Source organism: Protopterus annectens, chromosome 7.part0 (assembly GCF_019279795.1).
Source record: "Protopterus annectens isolate FY-2018-M chromosome 7.part0, PAN1.0, whole genome shotgun sequence".
NCBI lineage: Eukaryota > Metazoa > Chordata > Ceratodontiformes > Protopteridae > Protopterus > Protopterus annectens.
This window is the reverse complement of record NC_056739.1, coordinates 606,671,753-606,688,333: the sequence shown is the minus strand read 5'-3', so window position 1 is coordinate 606,688,333 and position 16,581 is coordinate 606,671,753. Positions and strand designations below refer to the sequence as shown.

General features: G+C 41.9%; 1 protein-coding gene across 3 annotated transcripts in view; it reads left to right on the top strand.

Annotated features, from left to right (window-relative positions):
- Positions 1-16,581, top strand: part of CLK3 (CDC like kinase 3) — a 1,797,083-nt gene that overhangs the window by 532,272 nt on the left and 1,248,230 nt on the right. For all 3 annotated transcript variants that reach the window (XM_044077203.1, XM_044077202.1, XM_044077201.1), the window contains one exon: positions 15,213-15,379. In XM_044077203.1, the coding sequence (XP_043933138.1) occupies positions 15,213-15,379 (167 nt within the window). The remainder of the gene's footprint in view (positions 1-15,212; positions 15,380-16,581) is intronic.

The following is a 16,581-nucleotide window of genomic DNA, read 5'->3' as shown; positions in this document are numbered from 1 at the left end:
GGGACCAATCCCTCTTTCATGCCCAAGGTAGTATTCGGTGTGGCTCTTAATTAGTCCATTAATTTGCCAACCTTTTCTAATCCACAGAACAAAGGGGAACGTATACTGCACTCCTTAGATTTGTACAGAAAACTTAGATTTTACTTGGGCAGGATTAAACCTCTCAGGAAATCTGAACAGCTGCTGGTGGCATTTGCTCCTGGGGCAGAGGGGAAGGCCGTTTCAAAACAAACCATTTCTAAATGGATAGGCCCTTGCATTCATTTCTGCTATAAGCACCATGGAAAACCTATCCCAAAGGGGATAAGTCCACATTCAACCAGGGCTGCATCTACCTCTACAGCCTTTCTCAGAGGTGTCCCTACCAGGGACGTCCTAGAAGCTGCTACCTGGAATTCTGTACATACTTTCACCAAACATTACCATTTGCCAATTTTCTCTAAATCCAGAGCTGGCTTTGCCACTGCAGTCTTGCAGGGCCTTATAGCTGGTCCTAATGCTGTGTAATTTCCTCCTCCCATCCTTAGCTTTGGGAATCTACCCAAATGTGATGACTTCAACAGTGAAACATGAAGAACATAGTACAGTTGTGTACACTTAACATAAATGTAGATGTTACTGTATTCACTGTTGCAGTCTTGATTACCCTCCCTCCAGCCCCCTGACTTCTATTGGCTATACCTCTATTCTTGCTTACTATGTTTAAAGCTTTTTGGTACATTCGCTTTTTTGTTGGAGGTGTAACCTTGTGTATACAGTTGCTTACCATTATGGGGGCACTTGACATATGGGGCAAGAAAAACTGATTGTAATAGCGTCAGTTGCATGCTTTATACCCCTGACTACCTGACCTCATGGAAGATGAGACTGCAACCAACAGAGGACCCAAGACACTGATAATCAGGCCAACTGAGGGCTACTGCAAGCATATATCCCCAAATGTGATGACTGCAACAGTGAATACATTCAAACATCTACATTTATGGTAAGTGTACACAACTGTACTTTCTACCATGGTACTACATTCTGTAGTACTTAATGTTCCCTGATACCCGCCATTATTTTATGTAAGTGGAGTGGTGCCTAAAATAGGTTGAAAATGACCATTTACTCTTGGTAATGACTTCCATACTTAGTTCTTCCACTAGTTTTACCTGGGAAACCTCTTTTCGGGAACATACCACATAGAAACTGACATTCTTTCAAAAACTCCATGTGTTGTGACCATGCGAGCAGCCCTGACCAATTGGCCTTTCGTAACGGACTTTTTTTGATGAAATGGGCGTGAGCTTGTGAAATTGAGAGAAGTGTTTAGAGTATGTAGCTTTTCTATGAATTTTAGACTCATCTGCCATCTTCATCATCTTTCATTAAATTCACATCTAAATAATCAATGCGGACTGAATCATACTGCCATGTAAACTTTAAGAAACTAGTAGTTTCATTAATATATGACAAAAATTCACATAACTCCGCCTGCGTTCCTTTCCAAATACAAATGTCATCTTGAAACCTTTGGTATAGTTTAATTATTAAACCTTGACTGGAAGACGCTGTCTTTCCCAGTATGCCATAACTAGGTTTGCATAGAGTCTACCACACTGTGAGCCCTTGGCTATTCCTTTCTCTTGCAAGTAATACTTATGATTGAGACAATTAGTTAAACCCAACTCTTAACAATTCTAGAATAAGGGTTAATGTACTGTGTGGCACCTTGTATTCTACAAGTAGTTCGTTTACCCATTCTATCCCAGTTTGTTGTGGGATAACTGTGTAAAGGTCCGTTACATCTATGTTGATGATCACTAACAAGATGCTTTATCTGTTCTAAGAAGCTCCACGAGCCTTTACATGTATGAATTTCTTTTGCTATTATTTTCTTTAACTTATGGTCTAAGAACTGAGCACATGAAGTAATGGAACCTCTTCCATCAACTAGAGGTCTCCTAGGGGGATTTTGAATACTTATGTATTTTTGGAATCCAAAAAATACTGGTATTCGTGAAGTAATGATCAGATAGTTAATACAGATCGATGTAAATTTTGTTCTCTAACAATATATCCGTTAACGCTGCATGAATCTGTCTGTATGGCCCATTTATTTTTTTTAGGGACACTTCAGTATGTGTGTCAGTCTCTAATAGTTTTAACCTTTCATTGCAACTGTCTGTCCATAATAACTACCCCACCCCCCTTGTCTGATTTCATTTTTCTAATGTTACCTTGCAAGTGCTCCATGGCTGCTATTTCAATCTTTCAAATTAAAATTGAGACTTGTTCTTGTCCTTTTGTAAGTTTGTCAAGTTCACATAGTTTTTCATGTATGACTAAATTTGGGTGGAGGGGTGGATTATAAGTTGAACTAATACTCCATAAATTTTGATGAGTCATATACCTTATTATTTATAAGAGAAAAATTTAATTTTCTAAGGTGTAACTTTAATCTGTTATGTGTTCGTAAAATCAAACTATCTAGCAGGTACAAAGTCATGCCTTTTGCTAATGGATTAGTTACATCAGTTTCTATATTTACTTTAGAGTAATTGTATACCTTAAAATCTTTTTAATCATTTTCTATGGTAGTACAAACATTCAATACATTTTCAACAGGCAGAGACGGCCCAAAAGACATATCCCTCATGCATGGGGCTTAATGGAAAAAAATCATTGCAACAATTAGTGTTAGTACAATTCACGATGTTCGTGTTTCACTGTTGCAGTCCTAACCAATGGGTTACCCGTCTTCTGGTAGCCCTCGATCGGCCAGAATACCAAAGATAAGTAAAAATGACGACTGTTGTAAAGGACGTCAGGGCGTCTGATACAAAAGGAGACCGCAGGCATCACTTCCTCAGTCTTCCTTGCCGCGGAGACCGAGTCAAAAGCATTTCTTGCACAAGTGCTGGTCGGCAGTTTACCTTTTGTGTTTCCGACTATGAAGTTGAAGTCAACTACAGCTAAGTACCCCATTGGGGATCCTCTTTTCTTGCCTTAATGAATGTCGGAAAAAGGTTAATTGCCTTATCTGTGGAAAGCAGATTCCCCATAGAGATTTTCATTCCTGTTGTATTTGTTTTGGCCTTGACCACAACGTTCCTAATTGTGATCTTTGTGCTTCCTTTAATCAGCGTACTATTCGTCATCGGGCTAAGCTTTTAGTTAAGCATTTTGAAGTTGGGCCCAAGTTTGTCGGTATGGCGTCTGCTGGTCTTGCTTCGGATATCCCCAAGAAGCTTAAGGATAAAGACCGTGACAGGCTTCTGAAGGTCAAGTCCTCTATTTGATGATAGGTTGGCAGGCAGTCATGCGGTAGCCAATGAGGCGCCTTTGCAATTTCTGCAGCCCGCAGATTTTCAACCGCAGGCCTCTGAGACCATTTCTGAGGTCCCCAGGCCTTTGGCGTCCATTTTGCCTTCTGACCTTCTGCCTGTTGCCTCTTCAGCTGGATCCGGAGCCGCGAAGCTGACACCGCTGTCTGAAACCTCATTTCTTCGTTCAGACAAGCAAGCTCATGTCAGTGACTTCGGCTGCAACTTCGGTGGTTGCCAGGCCTCCCGAGTCCTTTTGACATGCAGGTAAATCTTCCAGTTGTAAGCAGGCTCCAGTTTCCTCTCGTTCCCCTCATTCTCAAAAGGTTAAAATGGCTGACCCTTTGACTCTTATTAGGGGTTCACATCCTCCTCCTTCAAAAAGGTGTAGGGATGTCTCTCCTGAGGCTTTGTCCTTTTCAGGTTCGGATACTTCTAGTATTTCTGTGGATGAAGAGATGAAGTTTCTCAAGCTTTCACTCGTTTTGAGGATTCAGATGCAGAGGAGTCCATTTCTTCTGCTTCTCCAGAAGATTTCTCTTTTGGTGATACTTAAAATACTCGCAGGGAACGTTTTAAATGGGAAAGTCAGGATTACCCTCTTTCTAAGAAAAGGATTAGGGAGTTTTTCGATTTGCCTCAGCATAAGCCTTTGGCTATTCCTCCTGTGTTGAAGTGGTTGATGATGATTTTCTGGAAAATTCCTTTACTCCAAATTAATTTCCTCTTGCTCCCAGGAAACCTGACCGGTACTATAGAGTTCCTTATTCTCATTGTTCCTTTTCAGGAATCTGTTGGCTGATCCAGAGGTTATTTCTCAAGGCCCTAAAGGAGTCAAGGCCACTGTTACTAAAATCATGTTCCTTCTGACAGGGAACCCATGAACCTAGATAGGTGGGGTAAAAAGGTTTATACATCTGCCACTCTTGCTATTATGTCTACTAATTGTTGTTTTCATATGCTGAAGTACCAGCAGCACACCTTGGAAGCTATTAAATCTAGGATAGCAGGTATGCCTCAGTTGGCGGGGAGTAAGGAGATGTGTAGGATTTGCTGAATTCTGCCAGTCTAGTCGATAAGCATTCTTTACTTTGTGGCTTTGACATTCTAGAAGCCTCCTCTAGGGCTACAGCTACTGGCTCCGTTATTAGAAGGCACGCTTGGCTCAGGGAGCAGCCTCTACCAGAGCCTGTTGAGGCTAAGCTTTTAGATGAATCTTTGTATGAGGACAGTCTTTTTGGCAGGAAAGCAGAGGAAGTGCTCAAGAAGATGGTAGACAAGGCCAAGTCTCTGCATGCAGACTTTCTACAAGTTAAACATTCTGCAAGTTCAGCCTCCTCGCTTTCGCAGGAATTGCCTTTCTAAGAGTTGGACGTTCCCTGATACTAGCAGACAGAGCCGTTCTAGGAGTAGAGGTTACAAATCTTCTAGGGGGCAGGGGGCTACCCCTCAAAGGTCTAAGTGTTGGCAGGCTTCCTCTTCCAAGCTGGGAAGTTCTAAACCTGCATCTCAATGTAAACCTTCTCAATGACTGTCCAACTTCTGCCTGTTCTTGCCTGCCCAGAGTCTCCTTTAGGGGGACGTTTGGTCCTGTTTGCAAATGTTTGGGCCGCCATCACGGACGGGGATCTATATCCCCAGGGGAACAAGTTTTCTTTCCACACGTTTCCAGTACCCAAAGGATTACCGGATGCTCCTCCAAACCAAAGGGCAGAAGTAAAAAAGCAAATTTTGTCTTACATCTGGGAGCAATAGAATCAATTCCTTCTCAGCAGGTAGGCCAGGGTATCTATTCCAGACTTTTCCTTGTTCCAAAAAAACACCTGGCATCCTGTCCTGGATCTGTCCATCCTGAACACTTTCTTGATAATTCCAAAGTTCAAAAATGCTCACTCTGCATCAGTTACTGCCAATGTTAGAAAAGGATTCCTGGCTGGTAACATTGGATCTCAAAGAAGCTTATCTGCACATCCCTGTCAGGGAAAGGTGCAGGCAATACCTTTGTTTCAGGGTGGGCAAGCAACATTATCAATTCTCTGAGCTGCCGTTTGGCTTATCTACTGCTCCCAGAGTTTTCACAAAGTGCCTGGCTCCAGTCATTGCTTTTTGCAGGCAAAAGAAAATTCAGATTTATCCATACTTGGACGACTGTGTAATTCAAGCAAATTCTCAGGAACAGCTGCTAAAGGATCTAGAATTTGTAAAGACTCTTCTGTCTCCCCTGGGTTACACACTCAACGTGGAAAAATCAAAAATGGTGTCATTCAGAGAGATTACATTCCTGGGAGCGAGTCTGAACACAGCCACCCAGATGATATATATATCACTCAGGAGAAGCAGACAACTCTTACTTCAAGGATTTGGCAAGCATGTCCCAGCTCCCTGCAAGGAAGTACGTGCAAGCTCTGGGATTCATGGCCTCTTACATTGTCATGATTCCATATGCAAAACTGTATATGAGGAAATTGCAGTGGTACATCAAGAGCACTTGGTGTCAACACACACAGGACCTGGATGTGATAATTCCTCTGCTTCCATGTCTGCGGACAGAGTTTCTTTGATGGGCAACAGCCTGTCTAGAACAAAGGCATGCCTTTTCTCTCACCCCCCCCCCAGCCACTCAAGTTCTTATCACAGACTCATCGGACTATGCCTGGGGAGCTCACCTGGATGGCAGATGCATACAAGGAAGTTGGAATGCCCAGCAGATGCACCTGCACATAAATTTAAAGGAGTTGGCAGTCCAGCAGGCTTTACTAGCTTTCAAGCATCTTCTGTCTCCGGGGGCCCTTCTTGTCAGGACAGACAACACCACAGTCATGTGGTACATCAACAAGCAGGGAGGGACTCGTTCTTAACTCCTGTGTAGACCGAGCACAAATTTTTGGTCCATAGCAGCATCCCTGGGCCTGCATCTCCTAGCTCAGTTTCTTTCAGGAAGGCTCAATGTTTTGGCAAACCAGTTGAGCAAACAGACCCTGGGTCCTCAGTCGCAGCTGAACAGAGGTTTTTTATAGCATCATTCAACGTTGGGGCACTCCAAGTGGATCTCTTCTCCAGACAACAATCTTCCGTCTCTCTTTTTTTTGCACCAGACAACATCACATCAGAGCCTGGAGAGTGGATGCTCTGTCCTTCCCTTGGACGCTGCTGTCAATTTATGCCTTCCCTCATCTTTCCAGAATATTATTGAAGATCAGGGACGAATGACCATAGACTATGCACATAGCTATGGACTGGCCCAGGCAGCATTGGTATCCATTGCTTCGCAGTCTGTTCCAATTATCTCCTTGGCATCTTCCTCTGAGGCCAGATCTTTTGGTTCAGGAAGGGGGAAACTTTCTACATCCTCATCTTCAGTATCTCCATTTGGCAGCTTGGCTCATTGTACGACTCCATACTATTCTTCCCTGTCCCAGCAAGTGGTTGACGTGCTGGAGGAGGCCAGGAGGCCTAGTACTAGGCAGTCTTATGCTGACAAATGGGAAAGATTCTCTCTTTGGATGCAGGCTAGAAGGGAATCTTCTTGGCCTACCCTTCCTCTGATCCTGGAATACCTGTCTGATTTGCTTCAGGGTGGTCTTTTTCCTCTATCAAGATCCATGCTTCAGCCATTTCTGCTCATTGTTCTTTTCAACAACCCATTTTCTCTCATCCTCTGATGAAAATGTTTCTCAGAGGTGCTTGCAACTTGAAACCTCCCAGAAGGGTGCCTATTCCAGCCTGGGGTCTTTTGTTCTAGAGAAACTCACTATTCCTCCTTTTCAGCCAGCTGCCACTGCAGTTTTAAAGTTGCTCTCATGGAAGACTGTCTTCCTCTTGGCTATAACCTCAGCAAGGAGGGTTTCGGAGCTGCAGGCTTTGGCTGTGGAGCCTTTTCTTTTCCATGCAGATGGTGTCTCTCTGAGAACCAACCCCTCCTTTATGCCTAAGGTGGTTTCTAGCGCGACTCTTACCTTCCTATGTTTTTCCCTAATCCTCGAAGTAGAGGCGAGAGGGTCTTGCATTCTCATGATGTGCATAGGCAGCTCTTCGGAAGTCAACTCAGCTATTGGTCAGCTTTGCCCCTGGAGCCCAGGGCAAGGCTATTTCTAAGCAAGCAATTTCTAAATGGATTGCTCATTGTAATTTTTATTTCTTTCATGGCAGGGTTCCTCCTCAAGGGGTTGGATCCCACTCAACTAGAGCAGCTTCCACTTCTGCAGCCTTTTTAAGGGGTGTCCCTACTAAAGATATTTTGGAAGATGCCACATGGTCTTCTGTTCACACTTTCACAAAGCATTATAATTTGCCTTTGTTTTCAAAAGCCAGGGCATGGTTTGCCACTGCTGTTCTGCAGGCCATTATCTGCAGTCCTTGATTCTGTTGGTTCCTCCTCCCTTTTCTCTGGGCGTTGGTAATCAACCCATTGGTTAGGACTGCAACAGCGAAACACGATTAACAATAGTACAGTTGTGTGCACTTACCATAAATGTAGATGTTCGCATGTATTCACTGTTGCAGTCCTGCTTTCCCTCCCTCCTTCCCCCTTTTTTTTCTCTCTTCCTAAGGCACAGGCTAAATTTAGTTTAAGCGTTGTTTTCTGGGGGCTTCTGACTGTTATGGTAAGAAAGACTGAGGAAGTGACGTCGGCTGCCACCTTTTGTATCGGATGCCCTGACGTTCTTTACAACCAACAGTCTACGTCATTTTTACTTACCTTTGGTGTTCTGGCTGATCGAGGGCTACCGGGAGCCGGATAACCCATTGGTTAGGACTGCAACAGTGAATACACTTCAACATCTACATTTATGGTAAGTGTACGCAACTGTACTCTCTCCAGTTCCTGGTCTTCGGCTTGGCCTCTTGAAAACCCGTTGCTAGATACCCCCCCCCACCCCCCGTACCATAGGTCTAGCTTGAGTCAGTTTTATTTCTGATTCTCTCTGATCATCTCAGCACAGGGTATTCATCTTCATAGCTACCCATAACTTCCATTTTCATCTTTGTCATTATTAGGCACTTTCCCACTATTAGTATTGTGGTTAGCCCAATTATTCCGAAATTTGTTGTAAAAAAAAAAAAAAAAAAAAAACTTGCATTTGTGTTGTGCGCTTGGGGGTTTAGGGTAAGCCAAGCCGTTAGCATATTCGTCGATGTCTCTTAATTTGCTACTCTTCCCCATTTTTAAAGTCTCTATATGTTGCTCTGTGCTGTTGTATATTCTCAGGTATTCATATTTGAACTGTTCAAAAATACAGTTTCTTATGCTAATGTCCAGAGCTGATAACTCTATTTAAAATGTCAGTGTCTTTGTCATTATGCTTTATAACACTTCCAATAGCTCAAACCAAACACAGGCCTGAGCTTCTGTGGAAGGTAAGATGACAGAGTATAATTCTAAACTTCTAAAATGTAAAGTTGCATTCTGAAAATGCATACCTCAGAGAATGCATTAAACTCAGGATTGTTCTTAAGGGCCTATGTCTGTGGAAATTTCCATCAGGGCTCATCAGCAATTCACCCATGCACAATGAACTGTTAAATATGGTTGACAAGTTTGGGTTGGAATTTTTGGAACTGTTAATAAAATATAATGATAAATATAGTGACATTTTAAAGAGTTATCAGCTCGGACATTAGCATAAACTTCTCTTGTGAACATTTCAAACAGAGCTGTTGACCCATGGTAGGTAAGTCATCTCTTGGGTGAGACATAGGAATGAGATTACAGAAGAGCTACAGCACCCCACTAATTGGAGCAGATGGGGTTGTCTGTGGAAGGGAGGTACAAGTGTTGGCTGATTGTAGCTTACTATGAGAGGATACGGATGAAGCAGAGGTACTGTAAAGATGTTTGGGTTGGGAAACCTGAATGCTGATGGGGAAGGGCAGGCATTGCTAAAAAAACACTGAACAACTTGGTCTGTTAAATACTTTTGGAGGGATTATGCCACTGTATTGGCTAATGAAAACATAATTGTTGATCGCTCAGAAGGATGAGAAAAGGAGAGTTCTGCATAGACTGACTTGTGTGTGAATAAGCTGGATGAAAGCTTGCGGTGCTTCAATTCTTTGTCATGTTAAAGGTTTATAGACTAAATATATTTAGATGAACAGGAAGAAGGGAATTATGGAATTGACGTAAAGGTTAAAGCCCTGCATATAGGGAGTAAGAAAAGGAAGCAGTGGATCCGGAGAAGCGTGCATGGTCTGATTATGAGGAGGGGAAGGGACAGTGGAGGATGAATGAGGAAACTAGCAAAGCTGAAAAATGGTTTAAGTGTAGGCATATAAGAATGTCCAAGGAGAGGAAGGGGTGGGGGTGACTCATCCAACTTGGGCAAAGGAGAGGGGCGACAGGGCAAGTGAGTTTAAGAGGTGGAACTTGAGGGAGAGGCCCGTTTAGTAGAAACTGCAAGAATTGCAGGCCTGTACACACAGGAGCATATAAACAGAATTAAACTGACTTCCTACTTGGGTCACGTATTGTCCATGTTCCAGAGTTGACTCACCCCCTTTACTTTACCCTAGTTGTCACCCCAATCCTCCTTGCTTCCCTGTTTCCTACTTTCCTCAGTCTTTACCTGTATTGCCACTACCACCTCTACTAACTCTAATCTTCTCTCCCATCTTGGATCCTCTTACTCTACTTCACATAATCAACTCTCTGTGCTAATAAGTCAACCTACCATTTTATTAAATCTCTTAATTCTTCCATTCTTCCTCACAATACCAACCTTTAAGTAACCTGATCATTTATACAATCACTTTATATTGTTAGCACATTTGTCTATCTGTCTATGCAATTCCTTCATGATGCAGCTGTGCCTCCTGTACAAATTTCCTGTCATGCTTTGTTGAAACTTCCTATTGCTGTGTAAATTTTGTTTTTGATGTGTTTATTTTCACATGCAAAACTGTATGTATATGGATTTTTGGTTCATCTGCAAATTGGCTTTTTTTCTGTTTTATTTCTGTTTATTTTCCATTTAATTTTGTCCCTTTTCTTTGTAGTGGAGCTTTTCTCCCCAGGGCTCTGCTGAAAATGGGTTTCTTACCCAGTCAAAACTTGGTAACTACATGTCTAATTCATGAGGCCAGCTTCAGGATTAAAGTTAAAGGAAGGCCGAGCAAAAATATCCTAATAAAGATGCAGGATGTTTTATTTGGGGAAGGGAGCAGTGGTAGTGATATCAAATGAGCTGGTACTATGAAGTAAGAGTCAAGAATAGCAATATTAGGTCTTTCTGGCAAGGCATAGTAGAGTAGAAAATATGCAGAGCAGGATATGTTTATTTAGCAGGTATGAGAATTTTTCAGTGCATGGAATGGAAATTGTTGGAATCTGCTGTAATGAAGGCATGGGTAGGAATCTGGGGAAAAAGCAATAGGCAAAGGCTGCAAAACCTCAAAGGCGCAGAGGATTGAAAGATGTATGGAAGGAAAATGCAGCACATTGTTTAGGTACACTTTTAGTGGGTTGACCCAGGTTGTAAGAACATTGGAGCAGGATTTGGCAGGGTTGAGATGTGGAACCAAGTACTTTCAGACAATGCAGCAATGGTTGTAAGGGATGGTATAGATGAAATAAGGGAGGAAAACCGCAGGAGAAGACTAAAAAGAATTTTTGAAGGCAGGCAGTGACGGAATGAGAGGGGGTGATCTGGTGGGATGAAGTAAAAGTGGAAGAGATGCGCATAGTACAGAAAACAGGGAAAAGTAAGCCCCATAGAAAAGCAGTGGGTGAGGGAGTAGAACTGCAAAGACAACTGAAGGAAATGCTGACGTACATGCTTGTAACAACAGAGCTATGAAGAATCTCTGCAGACAGCAGTGGCAAGAAAGAGTGCAGCAGCAATGCCGAGAGCAAGGGTAGAAGAGGAAGTCAAGTGGAAAAGGGCTGCCAGGTCCTCTGAGATCACATCTACACAATCATACACTAACAATCTTCAAAGTGGTGCCTTTAAGCTCCCCTGCGTCACTATTATGGCATAGTTTAAAATGTGTTGAGGGTTTTCAAGCTTTACATTTTATATCCCTGTTCCTGCAATCTGAACTGAAAAGACCTCTTGCAAGCATTTTGGAGAAAGTTAATATATAACATGATTGTGTAGATGTGAAGCAAGACTTTTGTATAAAGACTGTATATTTATTCTTAAATATGGTACCCTGATGGTCTGAATACAGATGGCAAGTGGGAAGTTTTTAATCTAACTTAGTATTTAAATTTAATTGTTTAATTGATTTGGTCAGGTGCTTGAAAGTAGTGTTTAAGATGGTTGGAAGTATGTGAAGTTTTTATCACCTTGGAAGGCAGTTATGCCAAGGTGCTAGTAGTCTGGATATATATTCTTTTAATAAAGTTTATATTTAGATTTAAACCTACAGGCCTCTTGGTTTTGTCCAGTTTTGCCTACATTTGTGGTGTGGATTCAACAGAGTAGTGCTCCCTATTCAAACCACTAAAAAGTAGGGATAGAATTTAAATGAAGGCCATGTCCAGACCCTAGAGTACCACTCTGAGTGGACAATTCTGAGGAAGTTGGGATGCAGAAAGAAGTCAAGTGGCCATTGTTATCTGGCTTGTTCCTCATACTAAAGGAGTTATTAGCTAGACAGGCCAGGATGGGCCTCAGGAGGCTGAAATAAAATGGTTAGGGAGAGCAAACTTTACTTGTGGATGACTGTATCCTAATGACCATCTGGAGGAAACCACTGAAAAGTTACAAGCTTGACATGTACCACAGATGGCATTCAAGGATGGATGAGCAAGGAGGAGAAATTGAAGTAAAACCTGAAGTAAATTTAGGATTTATAAAAGTGGAAGATGGTAAGGAAAGCAGTACCCCACAATCTACCAGAATAACCTAAAGATGGAGATGAAAGGAGTGAATGAGGCTAGAGATCCACTCTTGGAAAGATCTACCATAGCATTTGGTTCCCACCATTGAATCAAGGTGGGAAGATGGAGAGGACCTAGAATGATTGAGCTGCGAAGCCAAAAAGGTGACAACTGCAAGAATACTTCAGAAAACTAAAATGGATGGGAGGCCATGCCTAGAAAGTAGGACTGGGTAGGTACAGTGTGTGGGGCAAATAGAAATAAAGGAAAGTGTGACTAGAAAAGAGGAATTTCCAGTTTGAAGTACTGGAGCTGGGGGATGGGAGTGATGGTATGGACATAAGTGTAGAAATGTCCAGGGAGTGCAAAAGGTACTGGGTGGATGAGGAAGAAAGGCATATAGGAAAGCATAACTGTTATTGAAGGAACATTAGGGGGTGGATGGAGTTAAAAAAGGGGCGGGGGTGCCATGTTAAAGTAGGAAGAACTGAAGTGGAATGAGTGAGCAGATTGTCTTTTAATACATAGACATTCTGAAAGAGAAATGGAAAAGCTGACTGAACAGAGGGTGACGAGAGGCACAAAGCAACTTAATCTTTTTACAGTCTTGTACACCAAGCAGAAGATTGAAATGGGTGAAGAGCAGTTGTTGAGGGAGGCGGCATGGTACAAGTGATGCGGGAAAAAGAATTGGAGGTTGTGGGAGAGGGTTATAGAGGAATGCAGTGAAACTGGGTGAGTATGTGGGGTCTGAACAAGTGGCTGTTTTGCCTAATGCACCTGGATAAGCACCAAGAAAGGATAACGCTATGAAAGTAGATGGTGGTGGTGGCTAGTGTAGTGAAAAGCTGCCTTTTCACTAACTGGAAGGGGGGACAGTTCAGGAGAACAATGTACCATTGATGAAAAAGGTGATTGAACCTGGTTGGGACCATGAGAGAAGGGAGTACAGGATAGCAAAACATGAATGTGAGAGGAGCAATCATAGTAAGGGCATGTAATGCCTAATGTGTATTTGTTGGACATTTTTATGTAGTGCACCTTGGAGTTGCACATTTGTGTAATGTAGTCAATATTTTAAGTAGTCTAAGACCTACTGTCCTCAACTTCTCAGTTGCAAATGGTTGTTTCTGAAAGTTCATTGCATAAGAACCTAACTGACCTGCAAACTCATTCCATTATAAACAGCAACACCGACGTACAGCCACATAACCAAGCCTTTTCTTTTAGCCCTGGCATCAGCATAGTCAGAATTACAGCATATTAAAGAAATTTTTAGATGCAGTGTTGTCTTATCAAGATCCTACTTTATCCTAAACTCAAGATCCGGCAACACTTCAGTGTTTATTCTATAAGAGAGGGCTGAACTTTGGTAGAGGTGAGACAGTTAAGAGAGCTCAATCCGAAAGGCAAAAATTTTCCAAATATTTAGCTCTTGCTTGGTGGTAGAGAAGTTCTGTGCTGGGCTAGGCCTAGACCAAAGAGCTTTCAAAAAATCTACCCTTGGGTGGTTTTTAGGATGCCACTCAATTACTGGTTAATGAAGGTATCTACCTTAGGTTCATTGGGAGACAAATTCACATGTTTCTGGGCACCTAAGTATCTTTTGGAACTGTTTCTCGATAGTGACCCCGAGGGTTCTTAACTTCCCCAAATACTGAGTCTTCCACTTCTGGGGAAAAGGCTAATCTTGTGTGGTGGATTTCATGAGGCTGAATTTTTTCTCCATTGGAAAGGGTCTTCTGGAGACATTTGCTGAGCTTCTCTTTCACCTTTGTTACAGGATTTTTGAATCTTCCTTCTAATTTTAGCCTGGGAAGGAGATTCTGGTTGGCCTCTGCTTGCTTAAAATGAATGAGTGGTTGATGTTTTGAGGCCTACCTGTGTTGATGCAGTGTATTTTGTTAGTGATACCAATTCACAGGAGTTCTACAAAGCACTTGTGTTAATGATTCTGAGGTCCCTAACTGTCTGGTAGGCTCCATTAAACATCAAAACAGGATATGTGCGCTTTACCCCATAGGTAGAACTTGCTGGAGTCTCTCCAGCTGTAGCTGTGTTGAACATTTGAGAGAGGTTAAAACATGGAACTAATCCTGAATTTTATAAGCAGACCCTCCCTGTAGGGATTGCTTCATATAGGCAGGCCAGGCACAGTCTTAAGATGCTACACTGAGGTATGGTTGATGCTAATGTAATGGGATATACCTTTACTGGTAGTCACAACCAAGGGTGTTTCTGTTGCAGATGCAAATTTGATCCCTCATTATTCAATGGAGAACTTGGTAAGGAAAACAAAGCTATATTGTGCTTGGTCTTTGCAGCAGGCAGTTTTGGTAAAGCTTGGCCTTCAGATTCTTTGCTTTGGTTAGTGAGCCTTTTTAGTCGGCACACTGTATATGCTTAAGATTTGCAGTCTTCCACAGGCCTTGAAATTTTATGGTCTATGGGTTAGGTGTCTAGACTGAAGCTGTGGCACTTCATGGCATGCTGCACTCTAACCTGTAGTAATTGCCTATGTGGGTAGTTACTTTTGACTGACTTGAAATGCCTTGAAGGTTTATGTGATTTAGCATTGAGCACATCCAGTTTGTGTGAGTAGAAGTAAAGTAAGGAATTTTGGTGCATATTTCTAGCATATCAATTGTAATGTGCCTTGTGGGGGATATGCATACCTGTGTGCACTGGAACTGAAGAATTTTATCTTCAACTTGGCGCACTTTTTGAAAAAGAAATAAGTTACCCTCTGTAAAGGGCCTCCAAAGTTTAATATTTTAGTTCTGTTTTGTAATCTGTAACTAATTTGCCTTTCTCCCAGTGCCCATGTAGAAGTGTTTGCAATGAAGACATTAGCTGTTCAGGTACTGCAGTTTTATTACCTACTTGCACATTTATCCACAGACAGAATTAAATTCTGAGTCTCTACCACTGAAATTTCCCTAACATGAAAACTGACTTATCAAAGATCAGGAATTAGTTGAGTATGCTACTTGTTTATTGCTGTGGCACATCTCCCTAGTTTGTACTGAACACAAGAACCAGATTTATTCAGATTATGATTTAAGTCTCTTCTGTTTTAGTTTGTGTGTGCTGATGTCTGACTGGTTTGATTATCACGGACATATGTGCATTGCTTTTGAATTACTTGGGAAGAGCACTTTCGATTTTCTGAAAGACAACAACTATATGCCATATCCAGTTCGTCATGTCAGGCACATGGCATTCCAGCTTTGCCATGCCTTGAAATGTAAGTTTAACTGGTAATTACAGATGTGTAAGATTACAAATGTATTCATTGTAATCCATTCTTTGTACAGCTTTGTTTTCCTAATGAGTATTTTAGGGCATTATTTACATGTTGGGATCCATTAATTTTATGGATATTGTTAGGCTGTTGACAGTGTGCTATAGTTTAAGTTGTGTAATGTCATTTGGGGATGTATGGTGCAGATAAAAGGGCATTGTATTTTGTTTTTTTGAACTCTGGGGAGACCACTATTAACACTAAATGCTTGTTCTTTGTATACTGCTGCTTCAAAGGAGTACAAAAGGCACAGAATGTTGCAGTAGCATCTTCTGGAATTTGCAGGCAACAAATACTTTGTGGCTGTGGCTTTCTGTAATGAAACTTTTTTGCATAAGGTAACCTGGCATTTTTTTGTGGTTTCTGATTGAAGACACAAGGATTTTCTAGGTAAGTAGCATTCTGGCTGGGTGTAACCAGTGGTTGTGAGGTAAGTACTGACAAGGAGTTTGAGGAAGTGGAATTGCCACCATTTCAAGTACTCTGCTGTACTTGCTCTTCGGGGATATACTTCCAGAGCACCATTGATTAGTTCTTAAGGTTTCTAACATATTTCAAGGCGGGTTTTTCCTTTAGTCTGGCTTTCCATTCTTCCATTTATGGCTGTGAACTCCAGCAGACCCTGGGTTTCTTTCTGAAGTTGTACTGTTAATATTTTTTTGTCAAAAGTGCCATTTTTACCAAAGACATAGACAACTTAAATGCTTTAGTTATCAGTTTGAGGCAGAACAAGCAGCCTGCGATGGTTCTGGTTTACAATGTGTAGCAGGATAGAAATGTTTTTATTACTGCTAGCACTTCAGCCAGTTGTCTAGACACAGAAAGCTCAAACTTGAGGCCTGTTGTATCATCCCGCATGACTGCCATGTAGTTGGTATATCACATTAAATGGTGTAATAACTTCACGAAAAGTTAAATGTGAAACTGATGGGCCCTAGGTAAGAGAGTTCTTTAACATCTCATAATTCCCCTGTAGCTAGTCTCACCTCTGGCTTTCTGTGCATCACTTTACTCATTCGGTTGCGTGCCAGGCATGGGGAATTGTCAACAGGGAGTTGCTTACCGGATAGTGAAGTTATGGATGCCTGTCTCAGTCATACCATACTGACTTCCAAGGGTATTTTTGTGCACCTTGCTAGTGAATG